The 25,711-nt window shown below is 32.1% G+C and overlaps 1 protein-coding gene across 1 annotated transcript in view; it reads left to right on the top strand.

Moving 5' to 3' along the window:
• Positions 1 to 9,793: 9,793 nt before the first annotated feature.
• The window catches only part of LOC118186558 (uncharacterized), a 35,689-nt gene continuing 19,771 nt past the window's right edge, over positions 9,794 to 25,711 (top strand). Inside the window, exon 1 of the mRNA XM_035356666.2 lies at positions 9,794 to 10,247. Within this exon, the coding sequence (XP_035212557.1) occupies positions 10,202 to 10,247 (46 nt within the window). The 5' untranslated portion in view covers positions 9,794 to 10,201. The remainder of the gene's footprint in view (positions 10,248 to 25,711) is intronic.

Genomic DNA, 25,711 nt, shown 5'->3' with positions numbered 1-25,711 from the left:
TTTCGTCTGGAAAGCAAATGCATTCACTTCGGAAAACAAAACGGCGAACGAAACTTGGTCTCATCTAGTGGAACGTTTTTAGAGTGAGAAAGAGGAAATTTAATATATTAAATCTTTATAAACGCCTCGTAAAGTTCTTTCAATTAGAAAATTCTTCATCTTAACTTTTGTAATGCACCATGCCTAATTAGTTTTGCATATTTCTCATGGTTCAGTTCTCATTAACAATTTCTATCTTTAAATAAAATTCTTCAGCGATAATTTGTTAGACTAGAAATTTAGATCGTAATGAAGTACTTTTACGTTTTGAGACTTCCTAATATGAAATTTCTGAGTGACATCTTGGTAAAAAAAGAGAAAGACGGAGAAATTTTCTTATAATCCCATACGTCGTTACGCATTTATAATCAATATAATTTAAATAACATTGTATTCTTCCAGAGCAAATTTTCACAATTTAAGTTCTTTTTTTAATCAGAATCTCCCATGTCCAGTCAACTTTTGATATAATAAGATATGCTTCAAACGTTTCTCCCAAAACGTTGCACGAACTTGCTCATAAATGCACGAATGTTACCGTTATGCACGAATTTGCTCATAAATATTTACATGATTTATACATAATTTTTACATCACATCGTAATTTTTGTAGACATTATTAAAAATTGATATTAAAAAAATATATATTTTTATTGCGTAGTCGCAATCCGGGTACTTTAAAAACTGACAGTCTCGATGACAGAATGGCAGGGCATGAGGAAGAAGTTGATATCAAGCTAAGCCAATTATCATCTTTATTTCCAGGCACACTAGTTTAATTCCTCGTACACAATATACACTTTAATCATAACAATTACGATAATTTTTTACATTCAATTTTACACACGTTAATGGCATCGATATCATTTTAGACGGACAAGCAGAGAATAGAAGTCACGTTAACAATGGCGGAAGCTAGGGAAAGGAATGCAGCAGAATAATAACGTAGTGATACTCTGATACTATTATTGTTATTCTGGCGGTGGCTTGGCAAATGCGGTCAAGAGCAGGAGACTGACGTTAATTACCGAAGGGAAAAGGAAACGGCTGTGTCAGGGATCATAAGGGGAAATATAGTTTTTTTAAAAAAAAGTGTTTTTAGGTCTCATTCAGTATCAGTATATCAGTATATCATTAACGTAATTAATGAAAGCCATTTGAAACCAAAATAGGATTTGCATTAGTAAATTATACTTAAGAATAATGGCCCCCATTGTTCTGATTATTACTGGAATAATTTAAAGATTAAATCCGGTAGTATCTTAAGATGTTTTTGCAGTTGGAAAAACAAGAATATAACTCATTTTGATTCACCTTTCTTTTCTTTATGAATGACGAATATCTGTTTGCCATTCACGTGATCAAATAGGGAATAAGTGTTTAATCCGTAAGATTACAAGTATTGATTAACATTTCCTATAACTACTTGTAATTGAGGCTTTCTAAGAGCAACCCCCTTAATTTTGACTTTCAGCTTTTAATTTTAGACTAAAATATGAGCATAGAATCTACCTTTAAACAATGGGATTTTTTTTAAACACTGTGGCATGAGAGTGCCTTGTAATAATAGTTTTAGCGTCTCTAAGAATCATTTTCTGGATTCTCATATTGATGTTTTTCCAAAAAATATTAAAAGCTGCAATTGACGAGTATGAGCAATGCATAATACATACATATATAACGTAAGCATACCATAAAGGAAAATGAACCCCCAACAAAAGCTGATCGACTGGCTATTGAACTCTAAATAGGGGTTTATCAGAGGGAAAATGGCAATTAAAATCAATTAAAATTCCATTTAATTGATTTTAATTATTTATTTACTGTATCGATTTATTACTTATTGTAATAGATTGGAATATTTGAATATGAATTAGCTGAATATTTAAGAAAAATATTATGACTGCGAGAATAGGGGAAAAAAAACATTTTTTGAGTATTTACTTTCTTATAGAATGCAGATGAATTCAAAGAAAATCAAAATTTAGTAGCTAATTAATCTGTCCTGTATCGAGCACTTTAGTTCAGTGATCCGTATTAATGTGCGCTTTTTTTTTTTTTAAATTTAAATGCTTCAAGAATAATTAGAAAAGGGCATAATTCTCTTCTTACCCTTAAATTCTTCAATAAAAAAACTGCATTTTCAGCTATAACCAAGTGAAATAATTTTCTAAATATAATTCAAAGCATGAAAAATAAGGTACATAAACAGCTTGGAAATGGAACCAGCATTGAGATTCTCTTTAAGAAATATGGTGAAGCTTAACAAAAAGTCTACGAAGTGAAGTAATTCCGTAGAATATTTTCTAACTCTTTATGATTAAATTGCACTCAATTGTACTTTATAAACGACATGTAAGTACTATTTAATGTATATGTGTGGATGTGTGTGTGTGTGTGGCTCACTAGCGGCTGAGCTGTAAAGTCGTTGAACTCTGGTAGGTCGATCCGGAGTTCGAAATCCGGATCGACGGGGATGGCTGTATTGGCGTTTTCGAGGTTTTCCTCACGTGTAACGTACATAAGAATCAGTTTTGCTTAGAAAGTTCTACACGAGGCACCCTTACTCTTAGGCAAATAACCGTCGAATGCTTTGCTATAATCAAACAAACCAGACCAAACAATAGATATATAAATAAGTAGCTTAAAAAACTGCTATATTTTATACATACTTATCAAGTAGTATTTCAATATATATAATGATTAAAAGAAAGGAAAAGTCGGATCCTAACTGATTGTATATAATGTAATCCCTATGAAGGCCCTAACAATTCTTTCTCACTTAAAGTCGTAACCCAAAAAGAGAACAAATTAAACTTCAGATACGTATACAATACTGAATCTAATACAAAAAAATACAAAATATAAAAATAAATTATATATGTACGAAACCTAACTAACTATTATACTGATATTACGTAAATATACGTATGGTAATGACATTGTATAATAAAGATATTTTATACCTTGTTCTATATTTGGTTCCATTTATATATGCCTATACATAGATATATATAATTTAAGAATTATAGTAGTAGTTAATACTACTACATATAAAACACGAAAGTGCATCAATAATGTATTTTTCAGTATTATTTAACTTCATTCTTAAGATTTTTCTGCAGTCTGGTTTGCGTTATTTTATTCATAAGTCTCAAATAAAAACAACTCTTGTTTATATGTCATTAGAAAATTAACCAAAAAGCAGCGACCACAATGTAATTGAGAAACAGTTCTTAGCCGTGAAAAGGTTGAAAGCCTTTCGGTTATGACTATTATCTCACATACTCAGCTACTTCGCATACATGGAACATAGCATTCGAAATGAAAAATTCAATATTTACTACAAATTCATTCGTGTAACAAATATCTGTCTTTCTACACCTATGGCTTTAAAAAAAATGCTATTTATCTTACAGTTTATCGTTAAGTAATACATTTTCATTGTACAAAATTGCATTCATTCGAAGAATTCAATTTGTATTTTCCTCTGTATAAAACTGAATGTAGAGAAGTTAGATGTTTAAACGACCCCCCACATTTTGAAAAGAGCAGGAGCAAGATTATCCCCTACTTTTCAGCCCGCCCGGGAAAAAAAGGGGTTCTAAATTTACGACCTGACCGCATATGGGTGTATTTCATTCTGGCATGCAGCGGAGAATTCCTATCCATGCTCTTTCCAGATTCCTGAGTGAATCCCGAATTGGGCGTCACCTCTGAGGAAGTCCATAAATAGCATTTTCCAGATGAGGTATAAGCTGAGGTGGGGAAAATGACATACTTCTTGTGCCAAGAGAATTTATACTAAATCTGATGTACAAGTATAGGTGATTGGTCCATTTTAGTTTTAGCTGCCCTTTTCAAGTAGCCTTATATAACGACAGAAAAATCTCAAATTTGGGACGACAGATGAATTTAGGGGGAGAGCAGCAAATCTAGAATGTTAACTTTGAGGTCGTCAATTATTTTTTTAAAGCAGCTATCATATTTTGTTATATCTTACATATATATATTACACACATACGCCTTTCTCTTTAACATTTTTACCTACTATATATATATAATGAAAATTTCTGTTTGAAGCATTAAACATAGTGATTAATAGGCTCTATTTGATACTCCAGTTACTATTTTTTTTTCTAACTTTAATTGCTCTTTAGGAATGTTTTCCTCCTCCATCTTTAATTTTTCACTATCAATTAACATGAGATAATATTACAATCCTACACAATTACGATAAGATAATTTTTATAAAAAAGTTTTACAGGAATTTTTGAAAAAAATTTTTATTGTAATAATTCCTTACATGAAGTAAACTTTAATGCAAGTGTAGTAAAATGTTCATTTGTTTTGTTTGTAGTAAGTACAAAATTTTTTGGTACTTTTCCGTTTTGCCGGCGCAAATCTCGCCAAGCAGACTTTATTGGCAACAACATACAGTATGCACATAAAAAATGTTAGGTCTAAGAATTTTTTATTTTAAAGGCATAAACATTTTAATATCGTTTAAAATTTTGTAAAAATACAATAAAGAAAGACAATAAATTTGTAAAAAGATATTAATTTAAGAATTTATTATGCTTTCATGGTTCAACATCCTGATTCGCCGGCTCGTATCTCGTGACCCCAAGTAATCTCACCTCAGGTAAACTACGTTACAAAAATCTAATTCTCTCAGTAATTATCTACATTAATTTCAAGTTAAATCTTAATTTGGAATAAAAGTTTAAATGCAAGAATTATTTCAATTCGTACAAATAGCTTACTCAGAAATTATGTAAAACCGCAGTGCTTTACTTCGCTAGTGCATTCTCATTAGAATGGATGAATTTAACCCTTGACTTTGCCTTTTTTATATTTTCGGCTTCGGGTAAGCGGTGTGATTGCATCCTAATTGACTTAATTACCGCGAATGACATAAAACTGAACTATCTGGTAAAAATTCTATGTAATTGTATGCCAGTATTGAAAGAAAGTTGCGACTTGTTTTGAAAATGAGGCGTAAAAGGTTACCATCGAGGATATTCCGTTTGGCATCAGTTGTACAATTATTAGCGAATGTATCGCCTGCGCCAGCAAAACGGTAAAGTACCATTTTTTTTTTTTTTTTTTATTTATTTAAACGTAAATTTATGAAAATAGTACAAAACGAAAATGTAATGAAAAAATTAAATAATTGTTGCTATTAAACCGAAATTAACTGACGTTTCAAGGGGAAACAAACCAGTTTCCGATTAATTAACAATAATTAATAAAAACGAATATCTTTCGTTGTTTTAATACGCAGGAACCAATTTAAAAATTCTAGCCAGGAATACAGTTAGTCACAAAAGTCTGCGTACAGACTAAATTTTAAATTAAAAAAACACTTAAAGCATAGAAAAATGTATTTTAATCATTGCATTTTTTTCCTTCTATTAGCTAAAATTGTAAGCTTAAATAAAAAGTAAATAATATCAGTGTAATACTTTTTACATTTTTTCAAAAATATATTTTGTCAAAAAAACTCAGAAATTCCCTCCAATAAGTCTGCGTACACTTTCAAAAAAAAAAAAAAAAAAAAAAAAAGCAAAATATAAGTTTTTTACATTACTTCAATACTTTGTAGGATATCCTTTATTCTTCAAAACAGCTTGCAGACGTCTGGGCATTGACTGAACTAGTTTTTCAGTGTAATCCGACATAAATTTCGCCCATTCTTCCTGCAATTTACTAATTAGCTTATTTCGCGACGTAATATTGTGTTTTCGAATTCGTTTCTTCAATTTTGCCCACAAATGTTCGATTGGATTGAGGTCTGGTGACTGTGGAGGAGTACGCAACTGTCTTGGAGTGTGATAGAGGAGATATTCTTTCACAATTTTAGCTGTATGTTTCGGATTGTTGTCTTGTTGGAAAAAAAAGGTATTAGAAAGGTTTAAATTTCGGGCACTGTCTCGTAAATTTTTCTTCAGAATATCCCTATAAACATACTTATCCATGACTTTATCAATTATGTGAAAATTTCCAACTCCTTTCGACGACATACACCTCCATACCATCACACCGCCAACTCCATGCTTGACAGTTGGATTTAAATTTCTCAGATTCAGTTCTGTTCCTGGTTTTCTCCATACAATAGGGTGGCCATTAATTTTAAATATTGTAAATTTACTTTCATCTGACCAAATTACATTGTTTCAGAAATCCTGCGAAGAGTTTAAATATGTTTTGGCAAAAGCAATTCTTTTCTTTCCATCTGTCTCGGAAATGTATGGCTTAGACCTAGGTTTGCGTCCATGAATTCGTTTCTCCAATTTTGCCCACAAATGTTCGGTTGGATTGAGGTCTGGTGACTGTGGAGGAGTACGCAACTGTCTTGGAGTGTGATAGAGGAGATATTCTTTCACAATTTTAGCTGTATGTTTCGGGTCGTTGTCTTGGAAAAAAAAAGGTATTAGAAAGGTTTAAATTTCGGGAACTGTCTCGTAGATTTTTCCAACTCCTTTCGCAGCACTTTTCGTACAGTTTCAGGAGAAATTTCCTTGTTGCTAGTTAAAAAAATGTCTTTTGCAATGCTTGCAGCAGAAAGTTTAGGATTTTGTTTAATTCGAAAAAGAATTTTTCTTTCTTCTCTCTGCGTTAGCTTCTTCGGTCTCCCACATCTTGGTTTTACAGCAAGACTACCAGTGTCAAGATAGTTTTGAATAACTCTTTTCACACTAGAAAATGGTTTTCCAATGGTTTTACCAATATAACGAGGAGTTTTATCTTCATCTCTCAATTTGATAATTAGTTGTCTCGTAATTAAAAGAATTTCTTTATTGGTTGTCATTTTCGTCAAAGAAAATAGAAACAGCAACTTCTAATCAACGTGAAAGTTGCTTCGGAAGTCAATGACCTTGAAAGTGTAACCTTCTTTGCATTTTCAAGTTTGAAGTTTAAAAGTTAGATAAGAAATTCCCCGCCTCCTTCGCGTCGTACGCAAACTTTATTGGCTTTGATTTCTGGCCACTTATCTTTTAAAAATTAGTGCGCCTAAATTATTAGATATGAAAATATTACAGTTAAATAATTTCAAAGTTCCTTATTGAAACTAAATATTAAAAAAATAAAACTTTAAAAAACTACCCTTTTCGCACCTTAAAATTTGGATTGGATATTACTTTTCTTGATGTACGCAGACTTTATTGACTAACTGTATATAGAGTCAAAACTGATTCAAAGTACAAGTTAAGAACAAACCTTTATAGGATGTTTAAGTAACTGTATTTAAAAGTTAGCCAAATTGAATCAAAGTACTTCTCAAAAATAGATTTAAATATTTTTGAATAAGAAGACCATTTCCCAACACATTTGTTGCTTCTCATAGTGAAACAATGTCAGAACTAAGTAAACATAAAATGAATTTAAACAGTGCAATGATGTATGAAATAAGAAGTTTAAATATTCTTATTACACTAAAATACAATTGTAAAATTATACGAGATTTTTAAAATCACCATAATTATAATACATTGAAAAGACCAAAAATGAATTAGTTAACTTATATGTTTGCTAAAATTAAATCCGGGAACAAATGTCAGTGTCCTTCAACCGTTTGTTGATATGGAATGCTACAACGGTTGTAATATTTAGGAGAAAAGAGGGGGACAGTAGACGTGTTAGATGCTATTTTAAGAAGGCGGGAAAACTAGTTTGGATCTGGGCTACGATAATGTTGGCGAGAGAATTTGTCTGCTTTAGTTAAAACTTTATCAAGCAATAGAAATGAATTGATTTCTGGATAATGGTCTGAAATGTACAAAGAAAGTAGTAAGCCTTCACTAATATATAAAATATAAAATAAAAAATTCAATTTTTTTAAAATTTTTTAAAATTATAAAATATTTCAAAAATTGTTTATATATGTCTGTATGTATAGTATTAGGAAAGGTTTTTCGTGTATCATTTCAAAGGAATAGAAATTTAATTAGAACGATGAATTATTGATATAAATTTTTCTCAGTATTTTAAAGCGATGAATTATTGGAATGAATTTAAGTCAGTAATTTGAGCAGTACTTTAAGACAATATTTAAAGTTATTCAGATTTCCGTTTTAGTAAAATTATTTAAAAGCTATATAGAAATAGTATTTTGAACCATAAAATTTTTAAATTGTAAAAATAAAATGCAAACTTTAAAGTACTGAAAAGGTAGCTATTGTCACTGATTGTAGATTAATTGACATGCCAAAGGTAACAAACCAATCTATTATCAAATAACAATAACCAAATTAAATGAGAGCGTTTCGTCGTTTTTCCAAGTAAGGATCAAATTAATTATTCTGCTAGAGTTAGAATATAAGTTATGAAAAACGTCTATTTTTAGAAAGAAATTAAGTCTGAAGACATAGCACATGTCATATACAAAATCTAAAATAATAAAAAGTAAAAAATTTAGAACTAATTTTTCACAGACCAAAATTTGAAATTCATAATTAATAAATTTCAAATATTCTATAAATGCAACAAAAAATGAAAAATTTTTTAAAACCAAAACTTTTAAACAAGCAATACCCCAATTAAAAAAAATTAAAGAAAAAGAAAACAGAAGGGAAATTCAATCAACTTGATTGAATTGATGTGCTACTTCGTCAGGAGGAAGGACAATTGAAATCAAATGAAATTTGTCTTCTACAAAATCTTTGCTTTTCTGTATCCAGAATTAGCCGATGGACCATTTCAATGTATTTTAATTATAATAGTTCACCCGAAAATTCTGGCCCTTCCACAAAGCAAGTCAAAAAACAAAGTAAATTCTAATTAGAATCTTGTACCTCAAATAAAGCGAATTCTATTCTATTCAAATAATTGAAAACGAAAGTGAAATAATAAATATTTCAGTGATACATATAAATCAAAATTTTCAAAATTTTAAACATATATTATATAATCCAAAGAATTTAAAACGTTAGTGAAATTATATAACTTAGGTCAAAAGACTTAATTAAAACTCAAAATAAGTAATTAATGACTTCGAGCACTTTATTAGACTACAAACGAAACTTGGAATATCTTTACACTAGTGACGTACAGGTTTGCCATTTTGGCTTTATTGGCGAAACAAAACAAAAACAAAAACAAAAACAAAACAAAACAAAAAAAAAAAAAACTGGACTAGAAAGTAATCGCTCAAAAGGTTAAAATTTGGAACAAAAGATTGAACTTGAAATCAAAAGGAACCTTTTCACCTATTTTTTATAATTTAACTAATGTTTTAAATTCTTTGGATTATATACTATACGTTTAAAGATAAAATTTTGATTTATATTTATCACTGAAATATTTTAGAAATATTTTATTATTTCACTTTCGCTTTCAGTTCTTTGAATAAAATAGAACTCTCTTTATTTAAGGTACAAGATTCTAATTAGAACTTCAAAAATTTCGGGTTTTAGAACTATTATAATTAAAGTACATTAAAATAAATTATAATTAAAATACAAACTCTTATTCATGTCAAACATTATTATTGGCATGAGATATTAAAGTAGAAATTGAAATATTTCAATATGTTAAGGCTTAATAGAAAATATAACTGTTTCGCGCGCTAATTTTACCAAAGAATCATCAACTTAATTTATATATGAATGCTTGGGGGGGATTAAAAAAAAAGGAGGGAAACATTTCAAATGGCATAAGAATACAGGTTAATGCTACAAGATAACAATTGTTACAAATTTAAAACTGCAAGTTAAGCACTTCCTTACTATGACCTAAATGCCTAAATGCTGTCATTTAGGGCAAGATGGCGTATTCATCTTAAAGAAACAGACCGGCAATCGTACGATGTTCTTTATATATAAACTGCGCTATCAGAATACCCCAGCTGCAACTACATAGCACAAAAAATAAATAACCATCGCAATAGCAAACATCTACAGCGCAAATGAATTCTCCGGTTCATGTATTTTGCATTATTTCCGGACATAGCTTAGCTCTTTAGGAGATGAGTTTTTAATTCGTTATTCCATTCTACTCTCCAGACTTCTGAAAAGATATGTGGGAAAAGTTCGACAGAATTGTTCTGCATGTAGTCACATGACATGCGCTACGTCACAGCAATGGCGCGAAGCCAAGTAGATTTACTATCAACTGCAAACGAAGCGGCGTGTCAAATGCCTCAATTGATGATGTTACGATGGAAGCATATTGGATTACAATATTTATGCTAATTATTTTATCAGGTAAGTGCGTCGGAGCCCGACGTTTTGGCTTATTAGATTTATTCGAAATATGTGTATAACTTATTCAGTGGTTAACGTGACAATTTACGTAGACACATATTCATAAAATGGATTCATAGACCTTTTATTTCAATTTGCAGGTTTACATTTATTTTAAGCTTGTAAATCGACAAAGAATTATATCAGTTTAAAAAAAATGGAAGTAAGCATAAATATCAATGTTTAAAAAATTCTTCTGGATTGAAGAATTTTTTTACTTTAAATGAATATTTAGATTAGAAAATATTTCGAAGTCTTCACCTAAAAGTGATTCAATATTGCATTAAGTCTTGTGTAAACATCAGGGAAAGGATTAAAGATATATAACAAGATAATGTTCAGAATTTTTATTCCCCCCCCCCTTCTTCAAAATCAGACACTGGACTGAAGGTCTCGGTGGTGATTGGTATTGTTATGTTCTAGTGTATTTTTATAAATTTTAAAGCGGGAATAGCAAGTTTGGGAAGGAAAAAAGGCATGATTCAGATGAAATTATTTCTTTCTTGATGGAAGAAAGTAAAATAGTTTGGTTCCACATTTCATTCATACAGTTGATTATAAGTTGATAAACAAATTGCACTCATTTAGTCTTATATCATCATAATTAATTATGGTTGCAATCAATAAACATTATTGAAGTTTTTCTGTTTTCTAGTTTCTACCATAAAACATTAAAAGACTTTTAAAATGCATAGTGTTGTATTTTAAACAATGCATAAAAAATTGCATTCCGAAAACAAAGAATATACGAAGATGAAATTTATTTTTAACGTTAAGTTAAAAATACTTGAAATATTAATCCTGGTAATATCCGCTGACTTTCTCCTGGTAACATCACTTGACTTACAATGGATTTGGAATATGCTACTTTAATATGACAAAACTGCTTGGATTCTGTGCAACTTCATGGAGGGTTTTTTTGAAAGAAACTAAGCCATAGAAACATCGCTGATCACAGGCAGTTCGATCTCAGGCGAATGGGCTGGCTGCATGAGTGTTTTTGTGATATTCTTTATGTGTAACGTGAATGCGAGTTAGTTTCCCTTAGAAAATCCTCCATGAAAGCATCCGTTCCCTTAGGCAGTCTGATAGCTAGAAGAATAGCTGAGGCGTTCGAGACTTTAGCGACTTGGTAGCATAATCTACATTAAATTCACAAATGAAGTTGACTGTTGAATAGAATGAGAATTAGCTCTTCATAAGGATTCTCAAAAGTTAATGCTTGCGGTTCAAATGTAGAGCAGAGTTATCTCAGATAATCGTGAGGAATGCAATTTCCTGCAGTAACATTTATACATCTTGCAATAGCTACCTATCCAGATTTGGGGTAGAGTAGACTTTAAGGTACTCCTTGTATTATGGCGAAGTTGTTGTTTTATTTATGGTAGCCTGAGTAGTTGAATGTTATGGAAACCCTACTGTGACGTAATCGGATGCATGATTTTGGGAAATTTTGAATCATGGGATGTTTTGTAAGCGTTTTGTTGTGTGTGTTGGTTTTATTCTTTAGACGGTAGAATGGCCGAATGTACGAGGGCAATCCCAAAAAAAAGGTCTCCTATATTTTTAGATATACAAAGAACCGTTTATTTTCTATAATTGCTACATCACTTTAAAGATTGAAGAATGCTTTGTTTTTCAACATAATCGCCATTTCGGTCGATGCATTTTTGTAAACGCTGTGGCAGTTTTACAATGCCCATGTCATACCAGCTTGCCGCCATGCCCTTCAGGAAGTGTTGAGGAGCTTCAGGAGCATCCAGATGATCCTCCGATCTTTACGCATTTTACGAACTCAACAATCGCGAAACTCAACGAATACGAACTCAACAATTGTCTCGTCGGCAATTGACGGCCTCCCGCTCCTTTCTTCGTCATGAATTTCAGTACGACCGGCTGTAAACTCTCTACACCACTTGCGAACGTTTTTGACATCCATGCAGGACTGTCCATACACTTCCGTCAATAGGCGGTGAATTTCAACCGGTTTAAGGCCTTTGCGTTCAAAATCGAATAACTGCGCGCACTTCGCACTTGGCGGTAACGTTTATCGGAAGCTCCATTTCGAATGGCTGCCAAGCCAAGACTGAGCATCCGAGCGAAGCGCCTGCGTGCTTATGTGGTAGCGGGGAAGGCACCACTCACAATAGTGTTGCCAACAACCGTATTAAAACTTTCTCTACGTCCCCAAAAAATAGAAGACCTTTTTTTTGGGGATTGCCCTCGTAATAAGATTAATTTGAAGTTTCTGTACGATTTGGAGCGAAAGGGGAAAAGAGCTTTAATTGACTGGTAAAATGAAGATTTACTTAGTAGCCATTATAAGTGTCCTGTATGTAGGAAGGATATGCGTCTAGTCGAACGTAAAAACCGTTTAGATGGATTTGAATGGGTTGTAGGAAGAAAGGTTCAGATGGTCACTATGTGAAGCGTTCGATCAGAAAGAGTACCTGGTTTGAAAAAAGTGATTTGAGTATGATTGATATTTTGATTTTTACGTGGCTCTGGGTGTACGAAGCGAACTCGAAAATCATGGTAAGTGAATATTTGCTTTTGGTAGTGCTTAAATGTATAACTTTTTTCCATTTTTATGTTATTTTTATTGTTTGGTTTAAAATGTTATTTATTGAGATTATGTATTTTTTGTTTGCCTATATTGTAGAATTTGGTGCTCCTTTGACTTTTTAAGTGAAAATATATCGATGTGTACATGGACAAAGTAAAGGGAGTGCGCAGTGCAAGTTTGTGCAATTCTGGGATTTTTTTAAGTGAAAATAGGTCGACGTATACATGGATAAAGTCAAAAGAGTGCGCAATGCTATTTTTGTGCAATTCGGGAATTTTTTTTAAGTGAAAATAGGTCGACGTGTACATGGATAAAGTCAAAGGAGTGCGCAATGCCATTTTTGTGCAATTCGAGGATTTTTTTTTTTTTAAGTGAAAATAAGTGGATGTGTACATGGATACCGAGTTTGTGCAATTTTTTGTCTTGTTATTTTGGCTTTAAGTAGCGGCGATTTTTGCCGCAAAAGTCGCCGCTTCGCAAGCCAAAATAACGAGTCAAAGAATTGCACAAAATCGGTATCCATGTACTGCCAAAAATCGCCAAGTTTCGCCAAGGGGTACCCTAAACTATACTTTTACAAAGAATTGAAATTAGAAGCTTAAGGATTAAAAATTTAAATACTCCGAGATACTTTTATTTTATACCCAGAACCGTTATTTAAATTTCTATGACCAAAATATGCAGCGTGAAAAAGGCCGCCAAGCAAACAGCGCACAGAAATAGCAAAAATATTATATAAAACTAAAATGCTGCAAAATCAAATTTTCATTTATTTCTTGCCTGTAATTCCTCACCTAAATGTTCATCCTGCAACTTTTAACATTTACATTTGCAAAATGATTTCATCATTAATATGCAAGTGCATTTCGTTATCCTTTCCGCATACTCTGTTAAAGATGCATTTATAAGCTTATTTTTTTGTCAGCATCTGTTCACAATGTTTTGCACGCTGTTATTGTAAAGTATATACCGTTTTACTAGGTAACGAGACAGTGTGCATAAAAATGATGCAAATTTAATGTTTGAAAACTGAAACGGAATTTCGTAAATCCTCTTATTACAGAAGTCAACATTCTGAAAGTTAACTAATGTTCACGGAAACAAAATAATTTTTTGTCAGCATTTTGTTCACAATATTTCGCACGCTGTTATTGTAAAGTATATACTGTTTTACTAAGTAACGATACAGTGTACATAAAAATGATGGAAATTTAATGTTTGAAAACTGAAACCAGAATACACGGAATTTCGTAAATCGTCTTATCACAGAAGTCAACATTCTGAAAGTTAAATAATGTTCACGAAAACAAAATAATGCACATTTCACGTGACAGCTAATAAATACGGTGATTATACACCATGTCTACAAAAGTCTTTGCAAGCTCTTTGTTTTCGCGAACGTTGGTCACAGACATATACTTCTAGTTTCAAAAATGTTTTAAATCACAGAGTTTCATGTTTTCTCATTTTTAAATTAAAAACAAATGATATAAAATACGAAATTTAACGTTTTATACTTTCCTTCGGTTTCTATACTTATGTTTAATGGAAAATTTTTCATACTTATGTATTATCCAGTCGATCGTGAAACTGTCACCAAGCATCGCGATTTAACCTCAGTTGTGGATAAGCGTGACTTAACAACACACTCATAAAATCTACTCTTTTATTTATGTCCCACTGGTTCTCGATAAGCCAACGTTTGTTTTTATGAGCAATGATACGAGTTAGCTGTTTTTGTTTTATGTTTTTCTTGCATTCGAAAGAAAAAATATTAACCGTTCTTCTATAGAATCTGGACCGTTCTTCTATAGAATAGCAAGTAGTAGATGATCAGCTGAATATGGGTGACGAAACAGTAATACACTGGAACGCTTATTTGCGGGAAATTTGTACATATAGTGTTCTAAAGAGAGCTTCCGGTAAAATCAAAGGGCCTAATAAAATAATACAAATCGGCGAAAGCATTTTTACGAATCGCAAAAACGAAGAGAGTCGATTACTTATTGTTTATTAAATAAAGAAGAGTCAGTTCCTTCAAAATGCCACAGGAATACTGGCGCAACTTTGGCGGGATCTCCACCTATTTTGTAATTTGATGGTAGCCAATACTCACGGTCGATGGGATGAGGACACAGATACGGATTACGAAGTTGCTTATGGGCCCTAAGAGGGGGGGGAAGGGCTTAATAAGCTAGATATGAAAATTGAACCTCTGAGGACACATGGCTTTGACGAACTAGCAAGTGAACCTCTAAGAACGGTCAAGAAAGTGAGGTAAAAGCGGGGAGACCATTCTTTTTTTTCCTGCACTGTTTCTGTGCCAATCAGATTGAAAGCGACGAGAGATAAAAGTCACGTCGTGCGAGAAAACAAATAAGTTTCGGCAGTCAAAGCTAGGTTACGAAGTTTAGTTACTAAGATGTGAAAAGCAAACGGTCTGATCATATTATATTCTGGAATGATTTGGTACTAAGATCTGAAAAATTACAGCATCTTAGCTAAGTCCAGTTTTGAAAAATGTTTATTAAGTTAAGTAATGTGGTCGATACGGTAAAACGTAAGTACGAAATTATGAACCCGTCAAATAAAAAATAAAACACAAAATGTTTAACTTCCGTATGACAAAATGGCCGAGATATTTGGTATTAAAATCGGGAATCATATTCGGGGACCGTGCAAAAATTGAAAAGCGAAATGTTTGCATTTGTATCCAACTAAAAACAAAATATCGCTTAGAACATGTTTTCTGGCGTTAAGAGATTATATGACGAGCATTTTCGTGCCGATTATTCTAAAAAATATTGATCAGTTTTTTTTTATTTATTTTTCTTTTCGAAATAGACTTACTCATAGAGTAAATTCACAGAATTCGTATTCTAAGAAATACCGGCTGGCTTCAGGACGGACATGTAGCAAACTTGTAATTTCATTTGCATTAATTAAAAGTGAAAAATATTTGTTCTTTAATGAATTTTTATGATTATCAGATTTTAAATCTTAAGTAATAAAAATTCATAAGAATATTAATAATGTATTTTGGAGATTTAAAAATTATTTCTGTAAAAAACTTCTTTCGCCTTGCCAATGTAATAAAATAAAGAAACTAGTAAATTACAAAATAATGTTGTTAAATGGTACTTAAGGGGGCAAAACACCTCCAATTATTCTAATTTATTTCTTAACCAGCACATCAATGTAAAGGGAACGTGACGTCAAAAACTGCAAATTTTGAAGTTAAATATCTCCGTCAATTTTTGTCGAATGGAAATAAAATTTTTTGTGTTTTATTTTTCATAATGAATATAATATCTTCTTAAATATAAGTATAGTAAACGGAGGAATGTATAAAAATTTAGATGTAATTTTTACAAAATTGATTTATTCAAATTTACAAATGCCAAAACATAAAAATATTTGCTCCATTTAAAATAATTTTGTAATTGTTTATCGGTGTATACTTACGACCAATGGCTGCGAAAATAAAGGTCGGGTAAAAAATTTTTGTGGATACGGTATATATTAAATGTATAACACAAATGAGTGATGTGCAATGAAAACACAATCTGTCAAACCAGTAATATTCTTTCCCTATCAACTACATTTACCATACTGAGTCAAAGTACAATTTAAAGAATTTCAAATAATTGCATATTTTGTAAACGCACATTCGACAATTTTTTTTTTTTTTTTTTTTTTTTTTTTTGTGTGTGTGTGTGTGTGTGTGTGTGTAAGCATTTAAAAGTCACTGATAAGCGATCACGAACATTAGAAAATTCTAAACAAAATAAGAACTTTAAAGATTGCAAATTTAGTGAAACATTAAACTAATATTTATCGGTTAAGTAAAGCTATACGAAAAAGAACTGAGAATTCATTAGCATGTTTGGCATCGTAATCCGACTTCTTCTGAATTCTTTTCAAGGATTCAGCATTTAGATTAGATAGGAGATAGCAGAATTGTCTCATCATTATCTTTCCTTTTACTAAATAGAATCACTCATACTTTTCTCATTTCAGTTTAACATTTCAGACAGAAATTTGCTTCTTGATAATTAAATGGCTTAAACTATTTTTACGTTTTCTAAACTTCAGCTGCTTATTTCCGCAATTCGCACCCGTTTTATTAATGACATTTTCGTAAGTTGTATAGCTGTTTTTATTTCAAATGTATAGCTTGCATTTCTAAATAAACGGATAGTAAGGGAATTCATAACACATAATCTGGGAAGAAATTCATCACCATTCATTAGAATAAGAAAGCATGCAAATTGAAGTTTTCTTGAGATTCTGCAAGAAAGAATAACACTTTCTCTGCTACTCATCATTATCTTTCCTTTTACTAAATAGAATCACTCATACTTTTCTCATTTCAGTTTAACATTTCAGACAGAAATTTGCTTCTTGATAATTAAATGGCTTAAACTATTTTTACGTTTTCTAAACTTCAGCTGCTTATTTCCGCAATTCGCACCCGTTTTATTAATGACATTTTCGTAAGTTGTATAGCTGTTTTTATTTCAAATGTATAGCTTGCATTTCTAAATAAACGGATAGTAAGGGAATTCATAACACATAATCTGGGAAGAAATTCATCACCATTCATTAGAATAAGAAAGCATGCAAATTGAAGTTTTCTTGAGATTCTGCAAGAAAGAATAACACTTTCTCTGCTACTCACTACGGTTCAATTTCATAATTACTGACGTAAGTCATGTCTGATAGTGTTGGCGCACTTACATTTTTCCACCATTATTCTTCCCCCTTTAAGCATGTAAATATTAAGATAATGCCTTCGTGGAGGACTTCATGTGAAGCTGGCCTTATATTTACGTTACGCATAAGGAAAAATACAACAACCAGATAAGCAACTGGCCCATTCGCCTGGTTTGGAACCGAAGATAAATTAGCAGCATTCAGCTGTCTTAAATATCTGGCCACTCAAAAATAATATAGTCAACTGAGAAATTTGCCTCTCTAAATGTAATATTTCTTAGTGGAGATCCGCTGCTAGCTCGAAACCAATGGTATTCGTTCGACACCTTCCTAAAGCGTAGTTGTGTGTGTCTTCCCCTTCTTGCAACAATATATCGGTTAACCGTCCTGTAGTGTGTCTTTGGAAATTTTCGATTAGGAGACCAGTGAGTTCTGCCATATCCTACAAATACTTTCGAATAAGCGGTCAACCGTTTAGAAAGGAATAAAAAAATATGAAAAATTCTGAACCGTACATGATCACCAGTGGCCGAGCGCTCAAGACCACTCCCTGGTTTCTACCCATGTGTAATATAAATACGAACCAATCTCCCTTCTAAAGCTCCTCAAGAAGATGTTCGCTTTCCTTAGCCAGACAGCTCTAATGCAATTTCATATATGATTAAATAGGCAAATGTATCTATTCATTTTATGTTTATCTGAGCTTACAAAGTAAAATGATAGTTTGAATCAAATCCTTGCAAAACTTGCTTGTTAGTAAAAACTATTAACTCTTTGGTACCCTTAAAAATACACCTATTCAAGATTTATTTCGCGGGTGCGATATAGATCCACCTACATATGGTGTTCCGTGGGCTACGTCTTGTACGACAAAGAGATTTATAACCTTTGGCATGCGGCTTTTACGCCGTTGAGTTCCTCTGAGCGAGGACCGTATTGAATTGCATGTGACTGCTGTGAAATTCTAGTGGAATGCTGGTGAGCTATCTCAGCCTAAAAGACTTTAAATCCTGCATACTCTTTCTTCTCACGATATTGACAGATTTACAATCCACGAGAACACATATCAATGTTCTCTTGGATATATATATATATATATATATATATTATCACATATTTACAATCCAAGAGACTTACGGAAGAATTTGGGAAATGAGAATTATGAACTGTGAACCCTTTTGCGGGTTATAGCCTCTATATACTCCCTTAATTCAGAAAAATTGCCAGAGGCATTTTAATAGGGATGAGAAATTAATTCACTGAAGATTTTGGAATTATAAAGGAGATCGGAGATAGTGAGGATAAAGTAGAGATTGCAGTGGTTAGGCTGTTGAAGGCGCTCTTTCCTTTACAGTCTGTTCTCTTTATATCCCCCCTTCTGCAGGCCTGATCTCTCGACTCATTCTATTGCTAGGAAAGCAATCTTAATTGGAGATTTTAATGCACACAGCTTATCTGAAATACGTACGACCTAAAACGTTTCTTCATTATAATGGCGCTAGCACAATCCCTGATCTCTTTTGTGTCTTCGCTGATATGGGAGCATCTGCGAAGAGGATGGTCTTTGAAGATCCAGGATTGGGCCACAGACAAGTTATTGCCTCCGGATGGTTGCAAAAATCTGTATGGTTCTGCTTTAGTTCTATAAAAGGATGTCATGGAAATTTCGCAAGGCTATTAGACTCGTTTTACTAACTTACTGGAGGAGGACTTAGTCCTTAGGGAGTTGGACATCTCCAAACACCCATGTAAATTAATTAATATCTTGTGTAAATCTGTCCTCCGTTGTGCAAAAAGAAGTATCCCCAGAGGAAGAAAAAGACTTATAAATGTTTCTGGATCTCGGAAATTAAATTTCTTAATGCTAAAACAGATCTTCTTGGAAAAAAGGCTGTGCTTACTAGTCGATCTATTGATGTAATTGATTGGAGGAAACAGTCAGCAGTTTTTAGGAATATACATATTCCTTGCTAATATTCAAAATAAGGTTTCTATTTCCTTAAAACTGGCAATCCATTTGGACAATCGAACTTAATGATAATGAGATCGCTAATGCTTTGGAAAGTTTTATTCTAAATCCCAAAGAAAACAGCTATTTGCTTTGAGATTGTCAAGCTTTTATACAAAGGAATGGCAAATATAAAAGCTTTTATACAAAGGAATTTTAAATTAGCATCAACAAATAAGACTACCAAAAATCTTGAGGCCTTTGAAATTCCTTTTCATAAACAGAACCTTCTGCTTGCTCTGAGGAGTCTAAAAACTGAGAAATCTCCTGGAAGAAGACAGTTTCATGCTGATTTCTGAGGCGTTTGTGGTATTGTGCATTGGAAAGGCTACATATTTTTAATTATGTATGGAATAGGGGCCTAGAGCCCGCTACCTGGAAAATGACTCATACTGTTTCAGTTCTCAAGAAAAGTAAAGAAGCAAATTCCTTGATGTATTACAGACCTAGTTCTCTTACCAGTGGTGTTATTAGTAAACTGATGGAAAGAATGGTGAACATTAGACGAAACTGGTTTCTCGAGAATTGCGATGTGATATATTGTGAACAAGCTGGCTTTAAGAGAAATTGCCCAACAAACAACCAAGTGGCTCACTTCAACCAGGTAATAAAAGATTCATTGGATAACAGAAATATTCCCACAGTCGTTTACCTTGATTTTTTAAGTCAGCGTACGATTCTATCTGGGGAGAAAAGTTACTCCATAAATTGTCCACTAAAGGTTACCGATCTAACTTTACTGCTCAGCTGTTTCAATTACTGCTATAATTGTTTCAAGAAAGAGGTCTTTTACCTGACAAACGAACGATGTATGCGAAAATGGTCACAACCTGAAACTTTATATTAACGATACAACCATTTCAAGATCCAATGCCAAAAATTCCCAAAAGAAAAAGGGCCTCTGTGTTGGAAATTGGTTCGGCAGTTCCAGAATGTCGTTCGTCACTGCTATTAAATTCATGTATCCTTGTACAGAGGAGTTGAAATGTCCATGATATGGTGTAACAAACAGCTTAATATGTGTGAAAGTGCTGTTCTTGATTGCGCAATTACATTGGAACAATGGCATGCGGTAAAATAATAATAATTAGAATAATGATAAAGGACTCTTAAAAATATTCTCAGGAAACGACGTATGAGTATTATTGTCATCATTATATCTTGTGTTGTTTATTTTTACATTCGCGCTTTACGAGCTTCTCGAAATTATGGCTGAGATCTTGGCGCAAATTTGAAATTGTTAAATATGATTGGTGGCCGCTGTAACAAAGAAGTGCCGAAAAAGATACTGCTGTACTGCTTTAATCGTTCAGCCATTGATTAAAAGCTGAGAATCTGTATAATTTCTATTTTACTCAGAGGCAACGTTTCTGATTATAAAAAGGAAATTAATTTTTTAATGAAGAGGGTAAAGAAGTAAATCATTTATTTTTTTTTAGATTGGTAAATAAGTCAAGAAGAAATAGAAAATTTCAGTTTCATTGTCAGTATGTTTGTTTAATAGATTATAGTTAATAAATACTCGAGGTTTATCTACTTAAAAGAACAGAAGCCTTCGTAGAAGATTTTCTAAGAGAAACTCGCTCATATTCAGGTTACGGTGGGGAAAATCACAAAATTGCCCATACAGCCACCCTGTTTGCTGGGATTCGAAACACGTTCACACTATCTATCACTAATCTGTGATCTTAACACTGGAGGGCAACAGAACGTTTTATCTTATTACGCTGATGTAAATGTATATGTAGCAACTGAGAAAGTAATGACTAAAATGAACGCGGAAGAAGAAAACTGTTTCCGTAACTTTAATAATACGATTTTGTATTATTCCACGAAATATTAATATGAAATAGTGTTCGTTGAAATACTTATGTATATTATTTCTAATGTCTCGTGTCAAAATTCAAATTCATTACGGCAGTACTGAAAATAAAAACTGGTGTTAATGCCTTCTGATGCAATATTTAGAACTAAAAGAACTGTATTTGATAATAACACTAAAATTTCAATTTTTCGAAGTCTAAAGAGCTTAAGTTATTATTAGTGATTAAAGAGTCCTCATAAATTGTCCGGGGTTCGAATCTCGGCGAACGGGCTGTCTGCATGGGTATTGCCGTCGTTTCCTCCACCTGCAGGGATCTGTATACGAGCCAGCTTTCCTTAGAAAGTCCTTTCACGAAGGCATCCCTTCTCTTAGCAGATAGCTCTCATGTACTCAGTTTATAGTTAAATAAATCCAATCAAATCTCAAGAATTTTTATCTACTGTTACCTATTTTCTTGTAATAGTAGGGCTCAACTGCAATCGAAAAGACTGCTAATTCCAAAACATTGTTATTGAAAACTTAGTTTCTGCTTTCTACGTACTGCTAAGTTTCTATTTAGTCTTGTGTGTCGTAAAACGTAAGCAGCAATAACATACTTATAATGATGAGAATAAACTAAATTCAATAAAATAGTTCTAAACTTTTCCGTTTTGCATATGGGAAATAATATCAAATATTTTCTTGTATTATAATTATATCTTTCTATTCTGTTCTATACTTAGGCCCAACCAGCTGCCTAGCCGTTGTCGTCTAAAGTCGGTGAACACTGGTAGTTCATTTCGAGGTTCGAATTCCGCGAAAAAGCTGACTATTTCCCATGAGTATACGAGCCAGTTTCCCTTAAGAGGTCCTCCACGAAGGCTTCCCTCCATTTAGGCAGATAGCCGTTGAGGCTTTGCCGTAATCAAATAAACCAAACCAAACCTAATCTACACTTTCTATTATAACTTCTATTAACTTTTAATCTTCTTCTATTATAACTTCAAAATGTTTGGTAAGTTTCTTCTCTTTGGGGAGACTATATGCAGTTAAATTATTATTAATGTTTATTATCATCAAATACTTCGAAAAATATTTGTCTATTTTAAACAAAATTTTAAATAAATTCCATTACTCTTGTGTAAATTTATAATAGAAGGAGTTAGGTTGAAGCATTTTCTTTATAACGACGATTTCGGAAAAACATTATTTTGCAACTAAACTGAAAATTGCATCAGAGTATCATGAAACATTGCTCTTGGTAACTTTATACTAGTTGACAGCAAAACCAAGCGATAAAAATACTGTACAAAAGGAACTTTCTTTTTCTCTCGACTTACATGAAAAACGTAACCTTTTAAGAGGAGTAAAAAGTTTCTTACGATTTCTTTCTTTGCTTTTTTTTTTATACAAAACTTCATCGGAGAAATTTTCTTTATAGGGGACAGTTACTTAAAAAGACACTTCTTGCAATAAATTGCTTTATAAAAATTTCTTGTCAGCCTGTATGTAAGATTTGACATTTAGTTTTCACAAAAGTTCATGCTTCAAACAAAACACAGCTTTTGTGATTTTCCAACTTCGCCTTCTAAAAAATTACCTTTAAAGTTAGTGATTTAAGAATAGTAACAGAATAAAAACGCAAGCCTCTTGTTTTATCATTATTCTTTCTAAAGCATCATGTTTCAAATACTGTCCATTTTGAGGCGAAAGAAATTAGCAATAAACTAAATGCTTTACTTTTGTTTCTGACCGAAGCATTTCCTTTATTATTATTATTAGTCCAAAAGGGCTTTGTCCCTGAAGGATTAAAAGGCTGTATCACTTTTGAAATCGTTTCCACCAAATACTATCGCCCTGTATTATATTTGAAGAAATTAAATAATGGAAGAATCTGCATAAATGTATGTATGTTTCTCGCATTGTGATAAAGAAACGGTACCTAGAGCCATCCAGTTTTGAATGACGTAATCTTACTACAAATATGGGCATCTGAAAGCCCAGATTTCAAATTTGGAGTTTGTTTTACTATCGATTTCATATTTTGTAAAACTTTAACGAATTTTTTATTAAAAAACTCTACGATTTAAAAGCGAGCAATGGCAACACTCCTATGGGGGGGGGAACCTTTTTATCTGCAGCAAGCGGAACTATGTATTGGAAAATCTAAAGATATGCTTATTTAAAATTTATTTTGCGACATTGCTGTTGAACTGAATTTTATGGTTTAAGTGCAAAGAACATGATATTTAATAAATATAGTCAACACACAAAACATAAAAAAGCGCCCCTTTGGACGTAATTTAAAATCTGAAACCTGTCAGATTTTTTTTAGTCCTAAGGCGCTTTGTCCCTGAAGGATTATTCCGTTTCACTTTTCAAACTGTTGCCACCTAATGTTAGAGCCCTGCATTATATTTGAAGAAATTAAATAATGAAAAGCCTGCGTAAATGAATTTATAGTTCTCGTATTGTGATAAAACAACGGTACATAGAGCCATCGAATTTTGAATGATTTAATTCCACTGTGAATATCGTCGTGTGGAAGCCCAAATTTGGAATTTGTTTCATTATAGATTTCATATTTTGTGAAACATTAACAATTTTTTGATTAACAAACTCAAAGACTTCAAAGCGAGCCATGGCAACGTTGTACAGAAAAAAGCATTTTTATCTCCAGCGCGCGAGACTCTGTATCGGAAATTCTAAAGGATATGCTCAATTTAAAACTATTTTGCGATATTTCTCTTGAACTGAATTTTATGATTGAAGTGCGAAGAACGTGATATTTAATAAGTAAAGGTAACAGACAAAATGTTAAAAAAACGCGTCTTTGGACGTAATTTAAAATTTGAAGCCTTTCAGATTTTGTTTTATTTATTTTTATTTTATTTTATATTTAATCAATTTAACTGTTTTAAGTCTACTTGGTCCAACTAAATGCCGAGAAGTAAAACACTAAGCATAGGTTATCCGATCCTGGTTCATATCCCAGTGAAAGGACTATCTGTGCCAGAATTTTCGTGGTCCTCCCCCGTATCGAGAATACGAGCTAAATTACATTGAAGCGTACTCTTCAAAAGCATCCTAGCTTTAGGACAGTTAGCTCTCTCGCGTGTTTTGCTATGATTAATTTAAATGTAATAGATAATTAGTAGCTCTATATTTATTGAATATTTTTTCCTTTTGGAATTAAAACTGCAACTCTTTCATTTTATAATCATCTTTACTGAAGCAAATTATTTCAGATACTTCGCATTTTTTGGAAAGAAAGTAAATTAAGAAAATTTTTATTTTTATTTTTATTTTTATTTCCTAGTATTGAATACTTTCTCTCTTTTTCTTATTAATTTTTTGTTTGATCAATGCAGCTGTAACAAATCTTACATTAATTGCGAGTTCAATAGCCAATGAAAATTATGATTCTTTTACTTTGAGATTTTGTATGATTCGTACTTAAAGCTACCCTTCCTTTTATTGTTGCTATAATCATCCCTCTAATAAGATTTTAATAGCTAAATTTCATTCTTACACATTTTCAACTTTTAGAAATAAACACACGTGGAAAGACATACAATATTTTAAACGAACAAAGACAGAATTTCTAGCATTTTAAAACAACTAAAAACTGAAGAAAAAAATAAACAATTGGAATATTGCTTATATTCTTAAAAAAGAAACTGAAACTTCATAAAAAATTTCTCAAAAACTACAATGTCTGAAAAAAATTCTAAATGTTTTAGGGCTATCAAACATATAGCTCGATTATTCTTCAGTAGGTGAAATACAACTTACGCATAAGACACACAGATATCTTGTTTTTTATCAAACTTTAAAATACTATACCTTTGAAATGCTATTTATATATCTATTAGGTGAACACATGCTTATATTGTTCGCATTCTAATGATAAAAAACTGCAATCTAAAAAGATCGCAATTAAAAAGTCTTATCTATAAACTATAATAAGTAATGAAAGGAGAGTACCATATCCCCGTGCTTTTTTTATATTTATGCTTGATTTCCTGAACGAATAAGCCGTTAGTCTGTTTTTGAAAAAAACGACTTTTATTTCAGCTTTAAAACGATTTAAGATAAATTCTGCAAGCATTTTAACAGCCCAAGACTAAATGGGAACACGATGAATTCATGATATGCGCTTGCACAGGCGATGGATCCTAAAATTCTCACTCTTATCTAACATGAAAAAAAAATAGCATCTAAATTTTGTTTAAATATGATCAAATTGTACAATTTAAAAATCACATTACTGTGCCAGAAAATTTCGAGATATACAGACCATCTAAAAACAAATATAATGTTCTTGTATG

This window comes from Stegodyphus dumicola, chromosome 6, assembly GCF_044657685.1.
Source record: "Stegodyphus dumicola isolate Sdum_Otavi_A_Nest chromosome 6, ASM4465768v1".
Classification (NCBI taxonomy): Eukaryota; Metazoa; Arthropoda; class Arachnida; order Araneae; family Eresidae; genus Stegodyphus; species Stegodyphus dumicola.
The sequence above is the reverse complement of the archived record's forward strand: the minus strand, read 5'-3'. Positions and strand labels throughout refer to the sequence as shown.